This window comes from Erinaceus europaeus, chromosome 1 (assembly GCF_950295315.1).
Source record: "Erinaceus europaeus chromosome 1, mEriEur2.1, whole genome shotgun sequence".
NCBI classification, from domain to species: Eukaryota; Metazoa; Chordata; class Mammalia; order Eulipotyphla; family Erinaceidae; genus Erinaceus; species Erinaceus europaeus.
In genome coordinates, this window is record NC_080162.1 from 97,556,363 (window position 1) to 97,579,002 (window position 22,640).

At 40.1% G+C, this 22,640-nt stretch overlaps 1 protein-coding gene across 3 annotated transcripts; it reads right to left on the reverse strand.

Annotated features, from left to right (window-relative positions):
• Window positions 1-1,457: 1,457 nt before the first annotated feature.
• NCOA4 (nuclear receptor coactivator 4) lies at window positions 1,458-20,972 on the reverse strand. Of its 3 annotated transcripts, none has more exons than XM_016189724.2 (10): window positions 20,859-20,972; window positions 10,719-10,873; window positions 9,365-9,505; window positions 8,852-8,940; window positions 8,480-8,588; window positions 7,462-7,551; window positions 6,775-6,918; window positions 4,279-5,271; window positions 3,332-3,472; window positions 1,458-3,005 (listed from the first exon to the last, which is right to left on the reverse strand). In XM_016189724.2, the coding sequence occupies exons 2-10, from the start codon at window positions 10,866-10,868 to the stop codon at window positions 3,000-3,002; spliced, it is 1,863 nt and encodes a 620-aa protein (XP_016045210.2). In that variant the 5' UTR covers window positions 10,869-10,873; window positions 20,859-20,972; the 3' UTR covers window positions 1,458-2,999. The 3 variants fall into 3 exon arrangements, with proteins under 3 accessions (XP_016045210.2, XP_016045209.2, XP_060047559.1); XM_016189723.2 differs by having other exon boundaries at window positions 6,775-6,921; XM_060191576.1 differs by lacking the exon at window positions 6,775-6,918.
• Between the last annotated feature and the right edge of the window lie 1,668 nt (window positions 20,973-22,640).

Consider the following 22,640-nt stretch of genomic DNA (forward strand, 5'->3'; position numbering starts at 1 on the left):
CAGCGGGTAAAGCGCAGGTGGCGCAAAGCACAAGGACCGGCATAAGGATCCTGGTTCAAGCCCCGGCTCCCCACCTGCAGGGGAGTCGCTTCACAGGCGGTGAAGCAGGTCTGCAGGTGTCTTTCTCTCCTGTCTTCGCCTCCTCTCTCCATTTCTCTCTGTCCTATCCAACAATGACAACAACAATAAAAAAAACAGCAAGGGCAACAAAAGGGAATAAATAAAATAAATATTTAAATAATAATAATAAATCTTCCTGGGTATAAAATCATTTTGCCCCAACAAGATTAAAATGTATTTTCATTTATTTACTAGGGACTTTAACAACGAGGGTAAATTTTTTCTCCAAGAGTACTGACACTGAGTAGTAAAGATGTTTCAGATTAACCATTATCCCAATTAAAAGTGCTACTAGAACAGTCTGTCCAACAACCATGCTTAGTTCTGTATTAACTCGTTTATCTTATTGGGGATAATCAGAAAGTTAAACTAGAGCTATAGTTTTACTTTATTTTTGACCAGAATACTGCTCAGCTTTGGCTTATAGTGGTGCCACAGGCATGAAAGTCCTTAAGTTTATTCTTTTTTAAAAAGATTTTATGAGAGGTCAGCACAGTAATCCAGATCAAATTCAGGGTCTTAATGCTTTGCAAATCCAGAATTACCAGAATGTCACCTTTTGTACTGCTTGGGATTTTTTTGTGTATTTTTTACAAGTGACTTAGAAGGTAATGGGGTATAGTTCTACACCATTCCCACAATCAAATTCTGTGCTCCCACCCTTCCAAATGATAACCACCATAGTTCTCCCAAGGTTTTAGATATGGGTTGACCAACATTCAGTTCTCTATTCTGCAAGTTAAATCACCTGGTAGCTCTCCTTCACAAAGCATAATCACCACCTGTTCCATCCATTTTGTCCTAAAGAACTTAATAGTCTTTAAAAAAAAAAAAAAAGTCTTTAATAGTATTCCACTGAGGGTAAGTCCCATGCACTGGGGCCAGGTGGTGGCACATTGGCTTAAGTACATACATTGCAGTACACAAGGACCCAGGTTCAAGCCCTTGGTTCCCTTACCCCCACCCCAAGGGTTTGAAAACTTGACCAGTGGTGAAACAGGTCTGCAGGTGTCTTGTCTCTCCCTCACTACTTCCCCCTCCCCTCTTAATTTCTCAGTCTCTTCCTAGTAACAATCAACTTTAAAATGGTCATCAAGAACCAAGGAAACAATACTCAGCCCCAGCAATAATGGGGGGGGAGATATCAAATGTCCCCTAAGATCTTTGAAAGTAGAATGATTAATTCAAATTGACTAAGACAATAATGTAGGATTTTATTTTTCTCCTTGCTGCCTTTATAAGATTGTTAATCTCTAAAGGAAAGAAATCTCAGCATAGAAGCTTCTTATGAGAGGCATTAATTTGTTGAGGGCAGTTTTCACAAATGCACATGACAATTATGGCTGTTTATGCTTTTAATGAAGGAAAGTACAAAATGCATTAGTGCAAAAGAATGTCTGCATACTTATTAGCACATAGTGATTAATAAATTTAAGAATATACTTAAAAACCTCAAAAAAAACTACAAAGCCTCCAGCAACCTAAGATAATGGGAAGGCTCCTTATCTTTTGTTTGAGGTTACCTTGGTTTACAACATTAAGTTTTAGGGATCAGCTTTATGTGACTGACTAGTGATTGCCACTGAAAGTTTAATTCTCATTTTACAAAGTGCCTTTTAAATTAAAATTCTAAATAGTGTAGGGGTGATGAAAAAAAAAAAAAGGCTCTGTGTATTAGATGTGGCTCAAGAATTCTAATGAAGCTGTGTAGTGAGGACACTATAAGCTTTCTCCAAATTTTCTCAAAGGTGCTTTCTAGATGACTATATAAACTAAAAAAATTTCCAGGAGTACTACACAATGATTTAAGTTAAAAGCCTATAGAACAGTAGGCTATACTGAACTTGAAAAACAATCTAAATTCATTGCTCTCCTACAGAGAAACTAAAGTATGAGCATGATGTTATGGATCTTGAGAAAACACCAACAGTTGTCATAGTTTCAATAAACATCCCAAGGCACAAGTGTTCTAAATGGCCTGTTTACCAAAATATCACTGCATTATACACTTAGAGGTATAGGTATGCTATATTCCTAGTTAAAAGCACCAGGTGTCAAACTCAAATTCCATTTACACAGGATGAACCAAAACTCCCTAGTCTGTTGACTATTTCAAGTACATTTATAGTCTGTCTTGCCTTTGCTGACTAGTTGACAACTGGGTCTACTTTGCCTTCAGAATATTTTGAAAGAGGCTTAGGACTACCCTGCACATAAGTCTTGAGCACATGAAGCCCTTCCTAGAAGAGTTAAGAGACTTTATAAAGGAATTTAGGTGGAAGAAAAGTATGTAGTAGCTGGAATTCTTTGAAAAGAAGAAAATAATATAGAATCTAACATGGAGGCGCTAATGTTTTGCAATTATATCAAACTTGCCAAGATTGTTAATACACATTTTATTGGCAAAGATAATTATTTGTATGAAATGTGTTATGTATTAAGTAAGCAAAAAAACTCATTCCTAACACTAATTGAACACCCACAGCAAGGGGACGCATAATCAAAAGGTTAAGGGAAGTTTACTAGCTTTTGAATATATCAACACACCTTGATGACAGAACTATTTCATTTTAAAAACCAGTGTTTTAATGACCCAATCTTAGGAGCCATGGAGGTTTATGAAAAAAGATATATCCACCAAGATGGTGTCTAGTTTAAGCGTGAATTAATATTCATTCTGTAAGAAAACTGAATCATCTCAGTATCAACAAATAGCCTTTTCTTTTACATAGCAACTCATAATTTGATAACATTTCTCTTCACTAGTTCAAAATTTAAGCAGGAAAGAACTAAGCTGAAACAATGATTTGGTAAGCCAGTCGCTCAGCTCATGGATGTGTGATTCTTTAAAGTTGCTTGATTTTAGTATTAACATTTCTTCACATCTGTAAAAAAAAATTTTTTTCAAAGTCACATCAGTATAACGTAAGAGCAAATTTTATCCCACCTTAAAAGTCCTGATTAATTTCTTAATTAGCTATTAAGCTCTACACAGAATGAAAATTCCCTTGGTAACTACCAACACTGATGAAAAGTCACTTTCACAATTATGTGAATCAATTCCACGTGAAATACATTTGTGTAAGATCTCCGTCTTTACCACCTCCACTTGCCTAATACACAGACTATTAATAGGAATGTGGTTTAATGGGCAAAAAAAGGTATGACAGAACATTTATCTTACAAGCAGCTGAAATTAACATTTACTCACCTGTAGAGGAGTCCGATACAACCATTCTTCTTTGTTAATTTTAAGCTTCATACAGGAAAAAAGATCACAAACTGCTGGAAGGGCATAATGGTCTGGGGAAAATTTATGCTCTTCATGGAGGGGTGAGTTGAGAAATACTTCCTGCAAGAAGACAAAAAGAGTGAGTTGCCATATGACAGCTGGGAGGCATGAGATGAACTCATTTTAAAATAATGTAGGATCTGTAAATACAGAATAAATGTTGGTCAGTTTCTATCAAGAACAAAGATAGGCTGAGGAGTTGGCATAGTGGTTAGGCAAAAAGACTTTCTGCTTCAGGCTTTGAGTTCCCAGGTTCAATCCCAATCACCATCATATGCCACAGCTAGGTAGAACTCTGGTGAAACATACTAACCAAAAGGTGACACTTGTGTTCTCTACCCACTACTTTTCCCCCACAAGTAGCAATAAAACATTCCTTTTTAAAATTATTTCCTAGAGGATGGGGATTAGAAACCTGAAAAACATGGTCCGGGAGGTAGTGCAGTGATAAGGCTTTGGACTCTCAAGCATGAGGTTCTGAGTTCGATCCCCAGCAGTGCGTGTGCCAGAGTGATGGTTCTTTCTCTTTCCTCCTATCTCTCTCAATAACTAAAATCTTTAGGAAAAAAAAAAAAAGAAACCTGAAAAAACACATTACAGACTGCATAATCAGTTACACTGTGTTTCTAACACAGTACCAAAATTAACATTTAAGCCAAATTTGGCATATACTTAAGATCTGGCCAAACTGTAAAATCTGTGATTAAGGAAGTTAAATAAATAAAATACTCAGCTCTGGCTTATGGTGATGCAGGGCAAACCTGGGACCCTAGAGCCTCAGGCATGAGAGACTGCTTACTATATCATGCTCATCTCCCCCAACCTTAAATATATTTCAAGTAAATGGTGCTATCTCATCTGCTCACCTTGGCCTTTTTTCGAAGTAGCCACTTATCTTCTCCTGAAGATAACTGGCTAAAGTTTCCTGTCTTCTTTCCTGGCAAGACCCAGTCGGCTGTGTTGAAGGGACACAAGGACGTGGCCATGGGGTTCATAAGCTTTTGTCTGCCAGCTTTGTCCTCAGTATTAGCCACTTCCTTGGCATGTCCAACTTTGCATGATGGTCTGATAAGCCACTCTGACAAGGGGCTGTTCTTTATGGCTTGCAAAGTATCACCAATTCTAGGTGCTTGTTCTGTTGCCTCTTTTCTGGAAGGACAAAGCCACATTTTCAGGGAATCTTTACATTTCTCAGGCTCAGCTTTCTGTTCTACAGGCATACCATTTTTATCCTTTCCTTCTTTCTTCAGAAGCCATTTACACAAAGCTTCCTTCTCACAGTTTTCATCACACACACATTCTGCAAAGCTTGTACAGGGCTCATTGGCTTTGCAAACCTCCTCTACTTTACATGGGTCCTGCTGGTTCTGGACGAGCCAAGTCTCGTTAATCAAATTAGGAGTGGATGAAGGTTTCTTTGCCTCCAAGTGGTCATTCAGGCACTTCAGATTGCCAAGGTTTTCTATCTCCACACCTTTGGGCTGGTTGCCCTGACAATTGGTACAGGAATCTGATTTGACAAGCCAATCACTCACATTATAGGGCTCCTGAAACACCTGGAACAAGGACTTAAACTTCTCAGGAGTTTCATAGCTGCCATTACCAGGCTTCTCCAGCTTGCGGGGTTCCTGGGGTGTCAACAGCCAACTGGAAAGATCCATCTCATCTTCGTCAACAAGCTCTTCATCTTCAACCTTTTCAATTTCGGTAGCCTTAGAACTGGTGGCAGAATAGCTGCTACACTTTTGAGAACTTGGTTTTTCAAAAACTTCTTGCTGCTGACTATTGAGGAGCCAGTTTTCCAAGCCTTTTAGGTTGCCCCAAACATTACTGAAGAAATGATGGCCTTTGGAAGAAGGCTACACAAGAAGCACACAGTATCAGTTCGCCAGAACATTTAAAATGGTTTACTTGCATATTTCAGAACAATTCAACATTTTTAAATGTTTAGAAAACCTAATGACTACTCTTTTGAGAGGTTAATATATTTGCATGGAATTTTCTAATTTCTACAGTTAAAAAGCAAACAACCAAACACTTGATAAATGTTAAAGGCGAGAGTCCGGAGGTAGCACAGCGGGTTAAGCGCACATGGCGCAAAGTGCAAGGACCGGCATAAGGATCCCGGTTCGAGCCCCTGACACCCCACCTGCAGGGAATTGCTTCACAGGCAGTAAAGCAGGTCTGCAGGTGTCTTACCTTTCTCTCCCTGTATTCCCCATCTCTCTCGATTTCTCTCTGTCCTATCCAACAATGACATCAATAACAACAATAATAACTACAACAATAAAACAAGGGCAACAAAAGGGAATTAAAAAAATGTTAAAGGCAAGCAAGGTGCAAACACCTGCAGCACATATTTTATAGAAAAGAGGCTGTGTTGGGGAGCTGGGTGGTGGCACAGTGGGTTAAGCGCACATGGCGTGAAGTGCAGGGACTGGCATAAGGATCCTGGTTTGAGCCCCCAGCTCCCCACCAGGAGGTTTGTTTCACAGGCTGTGAAGCAGGCTGTAGGTGTCTTATCTTTCTCTCCCCCTCTGTCTTCCTCTCCTCTTCCCATTTCTCTGTCCTATCTAACAACAACAACAGCAATAATAACAACAACATCAATACCAAGGGCAACAAAAGGGAAAATTTAAAAAAAAAAAAAAAAGGCTGTGGGGGCTGGAGGTTGCCAGAGGCTTTAGGCTCCCAGGGGTTCAATTCACAGGACCACCGTAAGCCAGAGCAGAGCAGTGCTCTGGGGAAAAAAAAAAAAAAAAAGACAGGAAGGGGGATAGAGTATTATGTGATTAGAATTATAAATGTGTTTCTTTACAGAGTTGTATGTTTACTGAAGAGGTGTCTGGACTGGGTAGATAGCATAATGGTTATGCAAATAGACAAGCCTGAGGCTCTGAGGTCTCAGGCTCAATCCCCCATACTGCCATAAACCAGAACTGAACAGTGCTCTGCAAAACAAGAAAGTGTCATTATGGGGCCAGGTGGTGATGCACCTGGTTGAGCGCACATTTTACGCACGTTACTGTTGTGTGTAAGGATCTGGGTTCGACTGCCCAGTCCCCACCTGCAGGGCGAAAGCTTTGTGAGTGGTGAAATAGTGCTGTAGATGTCTACCCCTATCTCTCCCTTTCCCTCTTGATTTGTCTATCCAATAAATAAAGGTAATAAAAATTTAAAAAACTATTTTAAAAAGTGTCATCATTGGAAGAAAGTCATTAAAATATTTCCAGACTAGAACTAAAATATTTATGTAATAAAAAATATTAAAATATTTTTTCATATTAGGACTAAAAACTATGTGTTAGTAACTAACCCTGTTACTGCATGTGTCTCAGAAATAACAAAATGCAGCCACACACCTGACTATTCTCCAAGGTCTGCTTTTGAATGAGCCAGTCCTGGAGGTTGGTGCTAGGTACATAAGGAGCCTGATGACCATTGACAGGTTTACTTCCAAGGAGCCATTCACTGAGAGGGACAGCTGTAGCACTGGAGGCTGATTTCTGCTAATTACATAACATTCTGCTGCTTAATAAGGCAATGTCAAATGCAGTAACAAGTTCATGAGAAAACCAGGTTACCCAAGTGTTCTAATTTTGGCTTGCCATGTGACCATGCACAAATCACATTACTGCTCTGCTCTCATTTTCACAATTATAAAATAGGAAGTATAGCTAATCTCTAGCATTTTTTCAACTCAAAATATTTAGAATTTTATGCTTACATCCTTTAGAAGCAATCATCTCCTTGCATTATAAAGAGATGGTTCCACAAGAACCAACCCAGAGAACTAATGATAATCATTTTAAATAATTACACCTATAATATCAGTGATGCTCTGGGTTCCCTCTCTTTAAGTAAGTAAATAAATCTTCAGGAAAAATATATCTATATTTTCCAATATTAAGTTCTAGGGAAGTATTTAATTGTATAAACTAACATCAATGTCCTTTTACACAAATAAGTATTAACGTAGTAAAATATGATTTAATCAAAATCAAAAAGTAATTAGTATTAACTCAGTTACCAGAAACAAAATACCTTACCTGTTCAGGTAGTGCGCTACTGCCTCTTTTCTCTAGGAAAGGTCCAATATTTGATAAATTAGCATGAGCCACCAGGTGCTCAGGAATTTGCTATAAAATCAAGAAAAATTAATCATGTTGGTAATGTTATTCTTTCACACCAAAAAGTAAAAACTGTTATTCCTATATTTTCTAAGTGTTAAGGAAAGTACTACCCTTTCACTAAAGTAAGTGCTATTATATTAAATACAATGAGCTAAGGTGAGGGAGATAACAGAATAGTTATAAAAAAAGACTCTCATACCTGAGGCTCTGCACTCCAGCTGCAATACCTAGCATGCTCCCAGCTGCAGTATCCAGCACCACCATTACCCTGAGCTCTAGTAAAATCAGTAATAAATACAATGGCCTATAAGTCAGTGACAATGCTCTATTATTATAGGAAACTTTTATCAAAATTGCTAGGGTAACTTTGTTTACCAGAGCATTGCTCAGCTCTGGTTTATGGTGGTGTGCTGGACTGAAAATGGGACTTTGACTTTGGAGCCTCAGGCATGAAAGTCTCTTTGCATAACAATGAGGCTATCTACCACAAGTACTGCTACTTTATTGTTGTAGTTATTATTGTTGTTATTGATGTCATCCTTGTTGGATAGGACAGAGAGAAATGGAGAGAGAAGGGGAAGACAAAGAAGGGGAGAGAAAGACAGACACCTACAGACCTGCTTCACCGCTTGTGAAGTGACTCCCCTGCAGGTGGGGAACCTGGAGGCTTACTCCGGTCCTGATGCTTTGCACCACGTGTGCTTAACCCGCTGCACTGCTGCCTGACTCCCAGTATTGCTACTATTAACATGACCCAAATAAAACTTTGGCTCTTCAAAAAGACTACAAGCCACACATTTTAGAATAGGCCAAAGAGAGATAAAATCCTCGATCAACTTAATAAAATCGCAAAATTTTTAAGATGCCACAGTAAAAGTGTGATGCTTTTCCCTGGCTATTTGTAGGCCCCAAACCTAAGATGCATACTACTTACCATAGTCTTGAGGGATCCAAATGCAGTGATAGTCTGGCGCAGAGCAGTTGTATCTGCTTCAAAGAGTAAGACAGTTGAATCTTCAGGTTTGAGGGTCAAACTGGACAGTCTAGGAAAGAAACAAAATTTGGTGGCTTTAAAGGAATAATTTTAACTTCATCTAAAACCAAAACCAAATTGGGAGAGATGACTTAACTGTACATCAGCAAGTATAACATTAAAATACAGAGGATAATCTTATAGTATGAACAGAAAATCTAATACATGCCATGAGTTACAAAACTGATTTACTTACTTGACTTTTATTTTTAGTAATAAAATCAAATAGCTTAAAGCAATATATACAAAAGAAAAAAAAAAAAAGATCTTTACCTCTCCAGGCACACAGAGACTTGACTGGCTAGATCTTTGTTTTGGGAGCACTCCAGTTGATGAATAAGACAATTGAACTGTCCCAACAGCTGCAAGAAAGATGACATCATCTAGCCATAATGACACTATACACACCAAGTGTATTCAGGTTTACAAGTAGGGATTTCAGGCTATCTCTATTAAATAAATAGATTTAAAAAAAATAGCATTTTAAGACTAAACTATATATATATATGTATCTATTGGATAGAAAGCCAGAAAATGAGAGGGAAGGGGGGTGATAGGGAGAGACAGAGACCTAGAGTCCTGCTTCACCACTCCCGAAGCTTCCCCCCTGCAGGTGGGGAGTGGGGGCTTGACCCCAGGCCCCTGCGCATTATAACACATGAGTTTAACCAGGTGCGCCACCACCTGCCCCCTAAAATCTAATCTCTAGTGCTGTGTTACAGAAAAGGTGTTCTATGAAAACCAGAACCATTTTCAAACCAATCATAATCTTATAGTAACTCTTACCCAGTAAAGCTGTTGGGCTTGCTGCTGAAGTGTCTCCTCTTTAAGCTGATAAATAAGGTCTACCTGCTCATACAGCCATACCTCACGACTTCTGAGGCATTCCAGATGGCGGCTTATGCAACTGTGAATTTGAGCTTTGACCTAAGACGCAAATAAATGTTAGCCTTACTAACCATTACAATCCAAAGAATAACATTTCCACAGAGTAATGAGGTTCTGAAATTGTCGGTTATCCAATGATTTGCAACTCAAAGATCAGCTACAGAACCACCAAAGTTCCACAGAGCCAGTTTAAGAATTTTAGTCATAAAGGTGTACTTGTGCTCTAAAATCTTCCTTCAATACATCAAGATACATCATGTCATAGTAACACTGCCAGCTCTCCAAATAAACTGATAACCTATAACTTTACAAGTTCATTAATGGAATCAGAGGATATTAAATACATAGATCAACTTATAATCAGCTAATTTAGCAAAGAGGTGTGTTATACTGCATGTCAACAGCTAAACTGTTAAGGTAGACAGTTTGATTCAAAAACAAGTACAGTGGTCTGGGGTGGCACAGTGGATAAAGCATTGGATTCTCAAGTATGAGGTCCAGAGTTCAATCCCTGGCAGCACATGTACCAGAGTGATGTCTGGTTTTTTTCTCTCTCTCTCTTTCTCCTATCTTTATGAATAAATAAATAAAAATCTTTTTAAAAAAAAGTACAAAAATCCTATGAAAAAAGAAGTATAAATTATCCATGAGAATCCCTCCCAAAGAAATTATTTTTTAAAACACATTTTAGCATGTAACAACATTGTACTTTCAGGTCAGTATTTGGCCTACCCTCTCACCAACAGAACACCGCAAGGCCTGGGGGCCGGATGGTGGCACATTCAGTTGAGTACATACATTGTTATGTGCAAGGATGGGGGAGGGGGGTTCAAGCCCCTGTTCCCTACCTGCAGGAGAAAAGCTTCACAAGTAGTGAAGCAGACCTGCAACTGTCCTTATCTCTCCCTCTTCATCTCTACCTAACTCCCTTCTCAATTTCTCTGTGCTATCAAGAAAAGAATACTGCAAGGTCAAAGGAAAGAAGTTTCATTCAGTTAAAGTGCTTTAAAGAACCCTGCATCTACCATATTGAAAGATGGCAGGAGACATGCGGAATTGTCATCCTTTATGCATCTAGATAATACAGCTGGCTCAGCTAGAGGTGTGATTCTTACCCTGGATCATACTGGTTAGCAGTATACTGTTGACCCAAATAACAATACTGATACTAATCATTATTATTAGTCGGCATTTTGAAGCCAAATCCTTGGTCATACTCTAGTTGACAAGAGAAAAGAGAAGCATGACACACCTCTCGTAAGTTATCTTTAATTTGCTGTTCAGCCCGTAGAACTCCACTAATGGCAAGTTCCAAGTCCCTCCGTGCATCACAACACCTCAAAAGCGGTTCTTGATAACTGGAGCTGCCACTCTGGTCCTGTGAGATACTCATTCTGTCCATTGTTCCTTTAAAAGAAAAACACAAAGCTTAAAAGTTGAAAAAATACCAGAGGCAACTGGGCAGTAGTGCAGTGGGTTAAGCACATGTGGCACAAAGTGCAAGGATTGGTGTAAGGATCTCAGTTCGAGCCCCCAGCTCCCCACCTGAAGGGGAGTTGCTTCACAAGTGGTAAAGCAGGTCTGCAGGTGTCTATCTTTCTCTTCCCCATCTCCATTTCTGTCCTATCCAACAATGTCGACAACATCAATAACAACAACGATAAAACAAGGGCAACAAAAAGGAATTAAAAAAAAAAAAAGACCAGAATATGTGCCAACACAGATGTGTAAATCACCATTTCCCCACTACTAAAATAATTTGGTGTTAAATGTTAAGTTTCTATTTAGTAAACATATACAGTCATAGGAGACTACTGTTCTTGTTTTAAAGACTTAGAGGTGAAGCCAAGGGTCTAGAAGAATCCACAAGTACTTTGAAAAGAATTTGTAAACCAAATTACATAAACATGCTTCACAACATTCTTAAACTTAGCATTTACTTAGACTTATGCAGAGGATGAAAAAGTTTATGCATGGTACCAAGGGTGGGGGTAGTGGCACACCTGGTTGAGGGCACATGTTACAATGTGCAAGGACCCAGGTTCAAGCCCCCAGCCACCACCTGCAGGGGAAAAGCTTTGACTGCATCTTCAAGCTAAGTCTGCAGTCTAGCCAAAGGCTAGAAGGGGACAGAGAAGTCTGAACCTCACTTTCAGAAATAAAAACAATGAAAGGAAGGAGCCCATCAGGTGTTCTTTCGTCCATCTCAGCAAAAGATTCACATTCAACTATTTCCTGTATGAAACCCCAATGCTTCATGGAACTTTCTAACTTCTCCTTTATTTCATTTATTTACTTCCTTATTTTCACTATGGTGCTGGGACAGTCTTACACATATACAATGCTACTCTTGGGCCATTTTTTTTCTTCTTTTTATAAGAGGAAGACAGAGAGATGGAAGGGGGAGAAAGAGCAAAGATCCCACAGCACTACTCCACCTGCCAAGCTTCTCTCACTGCTCTGTGGAGCCTGCAGTGCAGGAGCTAAAACCAAAGAACTCCTACTTGGAAGAAACTCCCACAACCCCTTGTAAATCCCCTTGGAAATTTTTTTTTTCCAAACCACAGAGTCTTAGCAGTAGTTACTTTGCTGGTTTTTCCACAGTGGAAACTGTCTTTTAAGCAAAGCAAAGGTGAAGGTACACACTTGACATTTGTAAGCACTTTACACAGTGAGAGTGAAATGTTAGCTCATATTGGGAGAGCTAAGTGTCACCTCATGACCACAGGCTGCTTCACTTTCTACTTAGTTGTACCCAAGAAAACTTTAGTTATCCTTGAAATGTATTAATCAGCCCTTTACCTGTGCCAATTTCCCCCCTTTAGGTCTTTTGGTGTTAAATGCCTGGCACAATGTAAAATGTAATCAATAAAACTGAATTAAAACATTAATTCCAAAGAACATTAATGCCAAAGAATAAATAAATAAATTAAATAACCAAACCCTAGAGGTTTAGATCAAATGAAAGGCAGATGCAAAGGTATTCAGTGCTGACCAAATTTTTAGATTCTTAAAAGTAAGTCATTCTCAGTTGTGTACAACTGCCTATCATGAGGTCACGGCAAAAGTACACAAAGTGCATTTCTACCATATAAGCAAAAGGAAAGAAGATGGTAAAAGTTACAAAACTGACTTTCTCCACTTACTATTTTTCTTTTAATTAAGATGAATGCTATATTCCAAACCAGTCATCTTATTAAGAAAAGGGTCTTCAGAGCCCCTCATGAATCACTAAGAAAAGCTGTTTCCTTTCTTTGTGCCTAACTGCAGCTTGCTTGTCCTTTTGTATTCTTACCTCTGCCTTCCTCCTCCACCTCCTCTGTGAAGGCTAGTTGTCAAAGACAGTCTGTTTCCACAGTCCAGGTCCCAAGAAAACAGTTGTGAACAGATTCAGGGCTCTTACACTAATGCAAGAAACCCTTCAAGCTTAGTAATGTTGTATATGACAGGGCCCTGGGATTCATTCCCCAGCACTGCACACAAAGTTTAAGGACTTTCTAAAACTTCTACCACCAGGATTCTTGTCCTAGGTTTTGGAGGCAGATAAAGGAAAAGCAGGAAAAACACACAATCCTCAAAGTTCAAGAAAAACATTGAGCTTTCCTCAAAGGGTTCTACTAATTATATGTGCCCTGTCTTGCATAATGTTTACATAAATATATTTATGAAATCCTAAGGATCATAAACCAGAATGGAACAATTAACCACAAATAAAATTGTCATTATCATATGGTCTAACAAAAAAAAAATTTTCCAAAGGGATGTAACATTCTTGTGACTAGCACGAGCCACACATACAAAGCTGGGGAAAACAAATAAAACAAAACAAAGTCATTTCTTTATTACACAACTCTCATTATACAGATGAAGCCACTAAGGCCTAGGTAGATAGCATAGTGTTTATGCAAAAAGACTTTCTTCATGTCTGAGGTACCAAAGATCTCAGGTTCAATTTTCAGCACCACCATAAAAAAATTAACAAATAGATTTGGGCTTAAAACAAAAGTTGCTAAGGCCTAGTCTTGGTTTCTCTCCCTAGGATCAGTTTTTTCTTCCTTTAGGGTATTTTTGTCAATATTTTGGTTACTATTGTTTGGAATAACATCTATTAAAATATTCAGTCTACCTCATAATGCGAGCTCATACCTACAGGAATGCAGAGGTTACACAGGCTCCTGTGTTGAATATGGGCCCCAGATCTGGTTGATGGGGTTTACAGTTAATGGTATGTATATATTTTTCTCATATTTGGGAACTACTGTCCTCCCTGATCCAGATTTCTAGTCCTATTTCCGACTCTTGAGACTGTTTTCCCAGACAATACTTTTAGCTCACCTGCATGTTAGCTGTCAGGCTCAGGCAAAAAGTAGTAAAGTCATGGCCCCCTTGGAATATACCTAAAATCCATTTCCTAACTTCTTCCAACATAAAGATCCCAAAGCTCATCTGCTCTATTTTTACCATTTGGTTCCTGATTATTAAATAAGTTCTGCTTTATATCTTAATGCTTTTCAGCCACCAAGTTGCAGATACTACCATGACACCAACCTGACTTCCGGGGGTGGATACAAACAACCTCACCAATGTGTCCTAGAACCCCACCTCTCCAGATACCTACCCCAATAGGGAAAGATAGAAAGAGACTGGGGATATGTATTGGCTTGTCACTGCCCAGGTCCAGCAGAGAAGCCATCACAGAAGCTAGAGCCTTCTGCATCCCATAATGATCCTCGCTCAGTCCATACTCCCAGAGGGTTGAAGAATAGGAAAGCTTCCAATAAAAGGGATGGGATATGGAACTCTGCTGGTGGGAATTGTATGAAACTGTACCCTTGTGCTACAGTCTTGCTATTATTCAATCAAAAAAAAAAATTCAGGGGGGTCAGACAGTAGTGCAGCAGTTTAAGGGCACATAGCACAAAGCGCAAGGACTGGCTTAAGGATCCTGGTTTAAGCCTCCAGCTCCCCACTTGCAGGGGGTCATAAGCTGTGAAGCAGGTCTGTAGGTGTTTATCTTTCTCTCTGTCCTATTCAATAACAACAAGGGCAACAAAAGGAGAAAAATAGCCACCAGGAGCAGTGCATTCTTAGTGCCCCAGCAATAACCCTGGAGGAACACACACAAAAAAATTCAGTCCACTTTTACAATAAATTACAATTTTTCAGTCTTCCACTAATAAAGCCACCAAAAAGAATACCCTGGGACAGGGTGATGGCACACCTGATTGAGCGCACATGTTACAATGTACAAGGACAGGGGTTCGAGCTCCTCGTCCCCACCTGCAGGGGTAAAGCTTTGCAAGTGGTGAAGCAGTGCTGTGGTTGTCTCTGTCTCTCTCCCTATCACCCCCACGCTCTTGGATTTCTGGCTGTCTTTATCCAGTAAACAAAAAAAGATAATAAAAAAAATTTTTTTTTTTTGCATATCATGATAGACTAAGACTAATCAAAGCACTGCCAAACACAAGGCAAAGAAACAAGAGACCTGAATTGATTCCAAATCAGTATCACAGTCACTTGGGATTCCCAGTCCATCTGTCCATATAGAAGTTTACACCAGATTAACTCTACCTGCCCAGTCCCCATTTCCATTAAGAAAGGAGTGGTCCTCTGCATTTTACTTATTTTATCTGACCTTTAGCTAGAAGTCCTAGTCCAAAAGCAAAACAAAAAAACCATTGGGGTGGGGAAATAGCACAAAGGTTATGCAAAAATGACTTTTGGGTTGAAAGTGGGGGGGTAGATAGCATAATGGTTATGCAAAGAGACTCATGGCTGAGGCTATAAAGTCCCAGGTTCAATGCCCTCTGCACCACCACAAACCAGAGCTGATCAGTGCTCTGGAAAAAAATAATAATAATAAAGTATAATAAAATGGAAGTTGATCAGTGTTCTTGTTGAAAAAAGAAAAACAGTGATCTGGGAGGTGGTACAATGAATAAAGCATTGAACTCTCAAGCATGAGGTCCTGAGTTCAACTGCAGGCAGCACATGTACCAGAATGATGTTTGTTTTTTTCTCTATCTTTCTCAATAAATAAAATCTTAAAAAAAAAAAAAAGATAAAAAAACAAACCAAAATAAAACCCAACAGCACAGGTATAAAATCCATGGATTATTAGATTTGGAATACTACCAATTTTGTGATCTTTAATGAGAAAATATTAAAACACATATAAACTATGAAGAAAAAAAACTTAACACATCTTGATAATTAATATTCCACATTCCAATTTACCATAAAAAGCTTTACATCATACCTTCTTGCTGTCAGTTAAAAAAATTTATAGCATAGCCTTAAATTAACTCATTTTAATCTCTGAAATTCAATATCTGACTCTCATTTTTTTTCTGACGAAGCACATGAAAGTGACTAGAGATAAAGCAAGGTAATAGTAAATTCTAGGCAGCATAGTTTAAGACTCTTTAATACTTTAGTTTCCTGTTTTTGGCTCTGCCTATATATTTGTTATGTGAGAGCAATCCCAAGACATCAGCTTTCCAAAGCAGTAACAGGAGCCTGACCACAAGATTCTGCCAAACAGGCATTCCTAGTTCAAAATCAACAGTGATTCCTGCTACTTCCGTGGCTCCCCAACACTTTTTTTTTCAAATTTTTTTACTGGAGAATTAATGTTTTACATTCGACAGTAAATACAATAGTTTGTACACGCATAACATTTCCCAGTTTTCCATATAACAATACAACCCCCACTAGGTCCCCAACACTTTCTAAGAGCACCTGCAAACCGCCCGGAAGTCGCAGTGGCTCAGAGGACACACCCACACATCCCAGGCTGCAGAGCCCCTCCCTGGGCTCCAGGCCTGACATTCTCTCTGCTGCCAAGGGCTGCAGGACTCACTCCCTAACAAGCCAGAGCTTAGAGGGCTGGTGGTTACTTACTTAGCCCAGGTCCTGGTGTGTTAAGGCCCCAATCTTTTTCCACCAGCTTGCAAGAACAAGTAGGGGACTGAGGCTCTTCCTACACGGGGGGGGGGGGGGGGGGGGGGGGGGGGCAGTGTCCTTGCCAGGACCCAAGGGCCCCAAAGCCTGGGGGTAGAGGGAGACTCAGTCTTGGCCCTGCAGATCTAGGTCAAGCAAGGGCTCTCTTCTCCAGCCTCTGGGGGCCCAGTAATGCTGGCTCCTCCCCACTGTTCTCCACCAATAATCATGCTGATCATTATGGAGGGGCCGGGGGCAGTCAAAGGTTGATATTGGTGACGCCCAGGCGGGGGCTAATCTCATGGTTTTTGTTTCAGGTTCTCAGGCGCCCCCTCATCGGTGACACACCGCCACCTACACCCTGTGTGTGTGTGTCTCACACACACCTACACACTCACACATGGTCCAGTGCTGCTTTTAAAGTCATAAATGTTAATTCGTGCCTCAAAACTAGATTCAGCACCTACCTACCAGGATTAAGGTGTTATGCTGGTGCTACTCTAGGTACTGGGAATATTATGTGAACTTGAGAGCCTTACCCAGGTCTCTGAAACCTATTAGCTAAGAGGATGCACCCTGGAGCTAGGCCATTCAGTTACACAACCTGGTTCTGCCACTTAGATGTTGTGTAACCTTATGCAAGTTACTTAATATCCGCCTCACTTTCTTTACCAGTAAAATAAGGGCAACAATAATGGACCTACTTCAAACAGTGACCCACAGAACTAACCAGTCTTGGTGTTTACGCCCTGTCTAGTGTATCAAAAAGAATGTATATAGTCTGCACATTCAGTAAGGTCAGAAGAAAAAAAAACTTAAACAACATGGACTTCCTTTCAATTTCTTAAAAAGTAAAATAACTGCTTTGGCTCATCAGTATGAAGATGCTTTCGCAAACAGTAAAAAAGTAAAATAGTGTAACAGATAGCCTTGTCCTCAATTAAGCATTCCTTTGTTTTTCCTTTTTTAAAAATATTTATTACCTTTTGTTGCCCTTGTTTTACTGTTGTAGTTTTATTGTTGTTGATGGTGTTGTATAGGACAGAGAGAAATGGAGAAAGGAAAGACAGAGAAGGGGAGAGAAAGACACCTGCAGATCTGCTTCAACGCCTGTGAAGCGACTCCCCTACAGGTGGGGAGCCTGGAGCTCCAACCGGGATCCTTAAGGGAAGCCCTTGCTGTTTGCAACATGTGTACTTCACCCACTGCAGTATACCACTCGACCCCCCCCCCTTTTTTTAACCAAAGCACTTATCAATTTTGGCTTTGGGTGTGCAGGGGATTGAACCTAAGACTTCGGAGGTGCAGGCATGAATCTCTGCATAACCATTATGCTATCTACCCCCATCCCCATTCCTAAAATTGTTGGCCAACAGTTTGTAGCAGTATCTGCTTCAACTGTGCTGCAGTGTCTGGGAATCTGATTTCTGATACTCATTGTCAAAACAACAATTTCTAATTCAAAATACTGTCATTAGATAACACATTTTGTGAAAATACAAATTAAAGATACCATTTAGTAATGGTATCCCTTTAAAGTCAGTGACTAGGAAAAAAAGCATTCTCCATTTACTACAATACTGTCTGAAAGAGGTTTCAAGCAACTATCACTTTTAGTTTTTTGTGTTTTTTTTTTTCATAGAAGACAAAATAAAAAATATTGGCAGTAAAACCATGGTCTTAGAGCAAAGCTCAGCAATATAGATTCACAACTATCAGCAGGATTGTCAAAGAGGAAACATGAATTGTATTTACAACTGACTCTGGATTTTTTTTCTTCTCAAATTCTAAAAATAACCACAGAAATTCCAGCTTATATTTACAGAAGTTTGCAGACTTTCAGAGTTAAGGCAGTACCCTATTTTCAATTTTAATCTTCATCTCATACTGTGGTAATGGACAAGAAAATGTTATTTTTTTATATCATCACAGTATTAACACAACCCTACCCTTGATTTTATATGGTAAACATTGTGTGTATGTGTGTGTGTCCCCACAGAAGTAAACAAGTGTTAAAACATGTCCCCTCCACTAAAGTAATAGCAATAATCCCAAACTAATACACAAAATATACCCAAGATGGGAAAGACCTGAATTATGGATGATTATTTTTTCATTTCTTTATTGGTGGATTAACGTTTTACAGTTGACAGTAAATACAATAGTTTGTACATGCATAACATTTCTCAGTTTTCCACCTAACAATGCAACCCCCACTAGGTCCACTGTCATCCTGCTCCAGGGCCTGTACTCTCCCCTCCACTCCAGTCTTTTACTTTGGTGCCATATACCAGTGGCTGATTTCCTTTGAAGTCAATTTAACTACTATATGTATATTTTTTAAATTGTGTGTTATATTTAATTTTCTGCAGTATGTATTTCTGTAGTTAAAATATGATCAAAGCAGAAAATAAACCCAAGATTAGGCTCTTATGGAATCAATAAATGTCAAAGTACTAAGACTTACCTTTCTTACATAGGTACAAACTGGCAAAAGCCTTTTTTTTTTCCCTCCACCCAGTTATTTACTCCTTCACTGACCTAAATTATCATGTTTGTACAGCACTCAAGGTAATGCTAGATAAGAGCAAAGTGAAGACTCAAAAACGCCCCTCAACATACCTCCCTATAGGGCCTCACAGAGGAACATCCTGATTCCATAAACATAACCAACTCAAGCAAAATCAATGTCTTAGATAAGAATTGCTTAGAGAGTGAGGGGGGAAAAATCATTTTGGCTAGAAGTCAAAAATGTTCCCTTGCCAGTGAATCTTTCTCAAAGACTACAAATGCCTGCCAGGGCCTGATACTTGTAGGCTGGATGGGGCAGTCTGTGAGTGAAGACTGTAATGTTAGGACTTAATACTCAAAGCAGGCAGGCTGATAAGGGACATATGGCTATTTCTCTGGCAAACAAAGAAATACTATCAAAGCTGTGGGACAAATAAAAGTGGCCAAGGCCAAATACGATCTTGTGGGGCTTGAAACAATATATTTAGATATACCTACCATTAAAAAGAAAAAAGGCCCTTCTCTTCCATCTGCACTATTCCAGCCTTTAGGTTCATGATTAGGCAACAACTTGTTTGCCTTTGTATGTTAACTCTCTTGTCAGCCACCAGGTTCCAGATGCCAGCATGATGCCAACCACACTTCCCTGGACATACAGCCCCACCAATGTGTCCTGGAGCTCGGCTTCCCCAGAGACCCACCCTACTAGGGAAAGAGAGAGGCAGACTGGGAGTATGGACCGACCAGTCAACGCCCATGTTTAGCGGGAAGCAATTACAGAAGCCAGACCTTCCACCTTCCGCATCCACAATGACCCTGGGTCCATACTCCCACGGGGTTAAAGAATAGGAAAGCAAGGGGCCAGGTGGTGGCACACCCGGTAAGAGCACACATTATACTAGTGTTCAAGGACCCAGGTTCAAGCCCCTGGTCCTCACCTGCAGGGGGAAAGCTTCATGAGTGAAGTAGGGCTACAGGTGTCTCTGCCTCTTTCCCTCTGTCTCCTCCTCCCTTCTCAATTTCTCTCTGTCTATATCCAAAAATAAATAAATAAATAGGAAAGCAAAAAAAGAAAACCATGGGTAACAAAAGGGAATAAATAAATTAATATTTTTTTTAAAAAGAATAGAAAAGCTATCAGGGAAGGGGATGGGATAAGGAGTATCCCTCTTATCCTATGGTTTTACAAATCATTATTAAATCAATAGAGAGAGAGAAAGAAAGCAAGGAAAAAGGCCTGGGGGTGGGGGGAACGACAGCATAATGATCATGCAAGACTCGCAGATCCCGGTTCAATTCCCAGCACCATCATAAGCCAGAACTGAACAGCGTTCTGGAATAATAGTAATAACTAATAATAATGATGGTAATGGTCTGGGAAGTGGCACAGTGGATAAAGCTCGAGACTCTCAAACATGAGGTCCTGAGTTCAACCCCCATCAGCATATGTACCAGAATGATGACTGGTTCTTCCTTTCAGTAATAAATAAAAACTTTAAGCAATAATAATAATAAAACAGTGAATAACAGCAAAAAATTAAAGAAAAAAATTGAAAACTGTCGTCGTAGTAAGTCCGACCTTTCCAGATAACAAGAGAAGGAAAAAAAAGTCACCCCAGCAGGGCAGCCGAGCAGGCGCACCCCCGGGTGAGCTGTCCTGCCGGACCCCGCAAGCCCCGTTTCCGTACTGACCATCCCCGTTCCACCCGACCGACTCGGAACCGATGAAGCCTGGGAACCGGGTCCCTCTGCCCCCCCCCCCCCCCCCCGCCAAGGAAGCAAGTCCGCGGCGCCGAGGCCGGGCCCCGGCAGCCGGCAGGCGGCAGGAAGGGTGACGCCGACAAGCGTGTCAGGGCACCCTGGGCCCGGCCAGCACCCGCCGGGAGCGTTCAAGGCCGGTGGTCGCCGCGGTCGCCCCCGCCGCCCCGCGGCTTCTTACCAGCTCCGAGCGCAGTGCCTGGCAATTCCGGAGGCCCCGTCAGGACTGAGACGCAGACCTTCCCAAGCCAACAGACTAAAAGGCGGAGTTCTCGCGAGAACACAACCTTCCTCCCACGCCTCCCACGCTTCACATCTGACAGTCTCGCGACATCTCAGCTGTTTCTCTGGAAGCCCGCGTCTGCCCTCTAGGGAGTGCAGGGTGCAGGTGCACGCTCTTTCCACTGACCTGCCTGGTGCCTTTCCCCCCCCCCCCCCCCCCCCCCCGGGCTGGAATAAACTAAATAAACGAAACACACATTTTCCTAAAAAGCAAATTCAGGGCTGAGAACTGTCCTAAGTGGTTATTTCATAACAGTTGTCGTCACTGGTAGATATTGTTTTGCTTTAAGATACAAATGCAAAAAGAGATGTTAGAAAACATAGAAGAGCAAATACTTATATTTATGTAAGATGCCTTGAGTAGTCAGATTTATACGTAGAAAACTAGAATGGTGGCTTTCACGAACTCGGGAAGGGACGCTATTGTTTAGTAGGTGCGGATTTTCCATTTGGAATGATGGAAAGTCTCCATATAAATGGGGGGGGGGTGGTTGCATAAGAATGCTAATGTAGTGAATACTGTTCAGTTTTACATTTTGAAGTAGTGAAAATGTTAAATTTTAATGATATGTATATTTTGCTATAATTTTAACTCAGTAAATAAGTGTTTAGATTCAGGTTTCAAGTTGCATTGTCTGATTTCACACCATATACTTGTTGGCACCCCATCCACAGGGCACAGTATTTATATCCATCCCAAAACTCTGAAATTCCTGGCATACACAATATTCCAGTTGTGATACTACCCAGTAACTCTGTTGGAAATTTTTTGTTTATTCTTTAAAGATATTCATTCATTCATTTATGGGAAGGAAGGAGAGAAAAGTCAAAAGTCACTTTGGCATATAGAATATAGGAGATAGAACTTGGGAACTCATTCTTGAAAATTCAACATTTTATCCACTGTGCCACCTCCCTGGGGTGCTATTTATTTCCTTCTAATCACATGTAAAACTAGAAATCTTTCTGATTCAGTTTTGATAGAGGTCTCCATATTGGAGCTGTGCATTCCCCGGGTTTCCAACGAAGACCATGTAAGAAGGATTTGCAAAGGAGATGATAATACTTTATGGGTTCTACCCACTAGCAGTTCCTACCAAAAGGCAAAAAGCATGGTGTGCTGACTCTTGTTATAGGGAGATAAAAGCACTACACACATGTGACGATAGTCTTGTAAATCATCATCTCCCTCAATGAAGTGATTAAATTTAAAAAATGATAAAAGGCGGCAAAGCAATATTAGCAGAAACAAACAAGAACCATAAACTCTAATCAATAAGTCAAAAGGACAGTTAGATCTATGAGCAGAAGAGAACTATGAAGAAAGAGAAGCAGTAAACAAGGCATAAAGATACAAAAAAAAAAAAATCCCATGAGGAAGTAGATAACCTTCTAATTGCGACAGGCAGAGGCAGCAAAAGAAAAAAAAATGTATTATTATCTCTCTTGTCCACATTCTTCTTCAACTCTCTTAGATTCAGATGCAAACTCTAGATTGATACTTGTTTATAACTGAACTTAAAGCACTTTTTAAAAAATTATCTCAGGATGAAAAAAAAAAAAGAGGGCCTGCTTAGATTGTGCAACTTGTCCACATAGCATATTTGAACAGGTAGGTCTAGGGGGCAAAGGAAAAATAAAGTTCTTCACTGATTGTTCAACAGAGAGCAGTTTGCTTGCA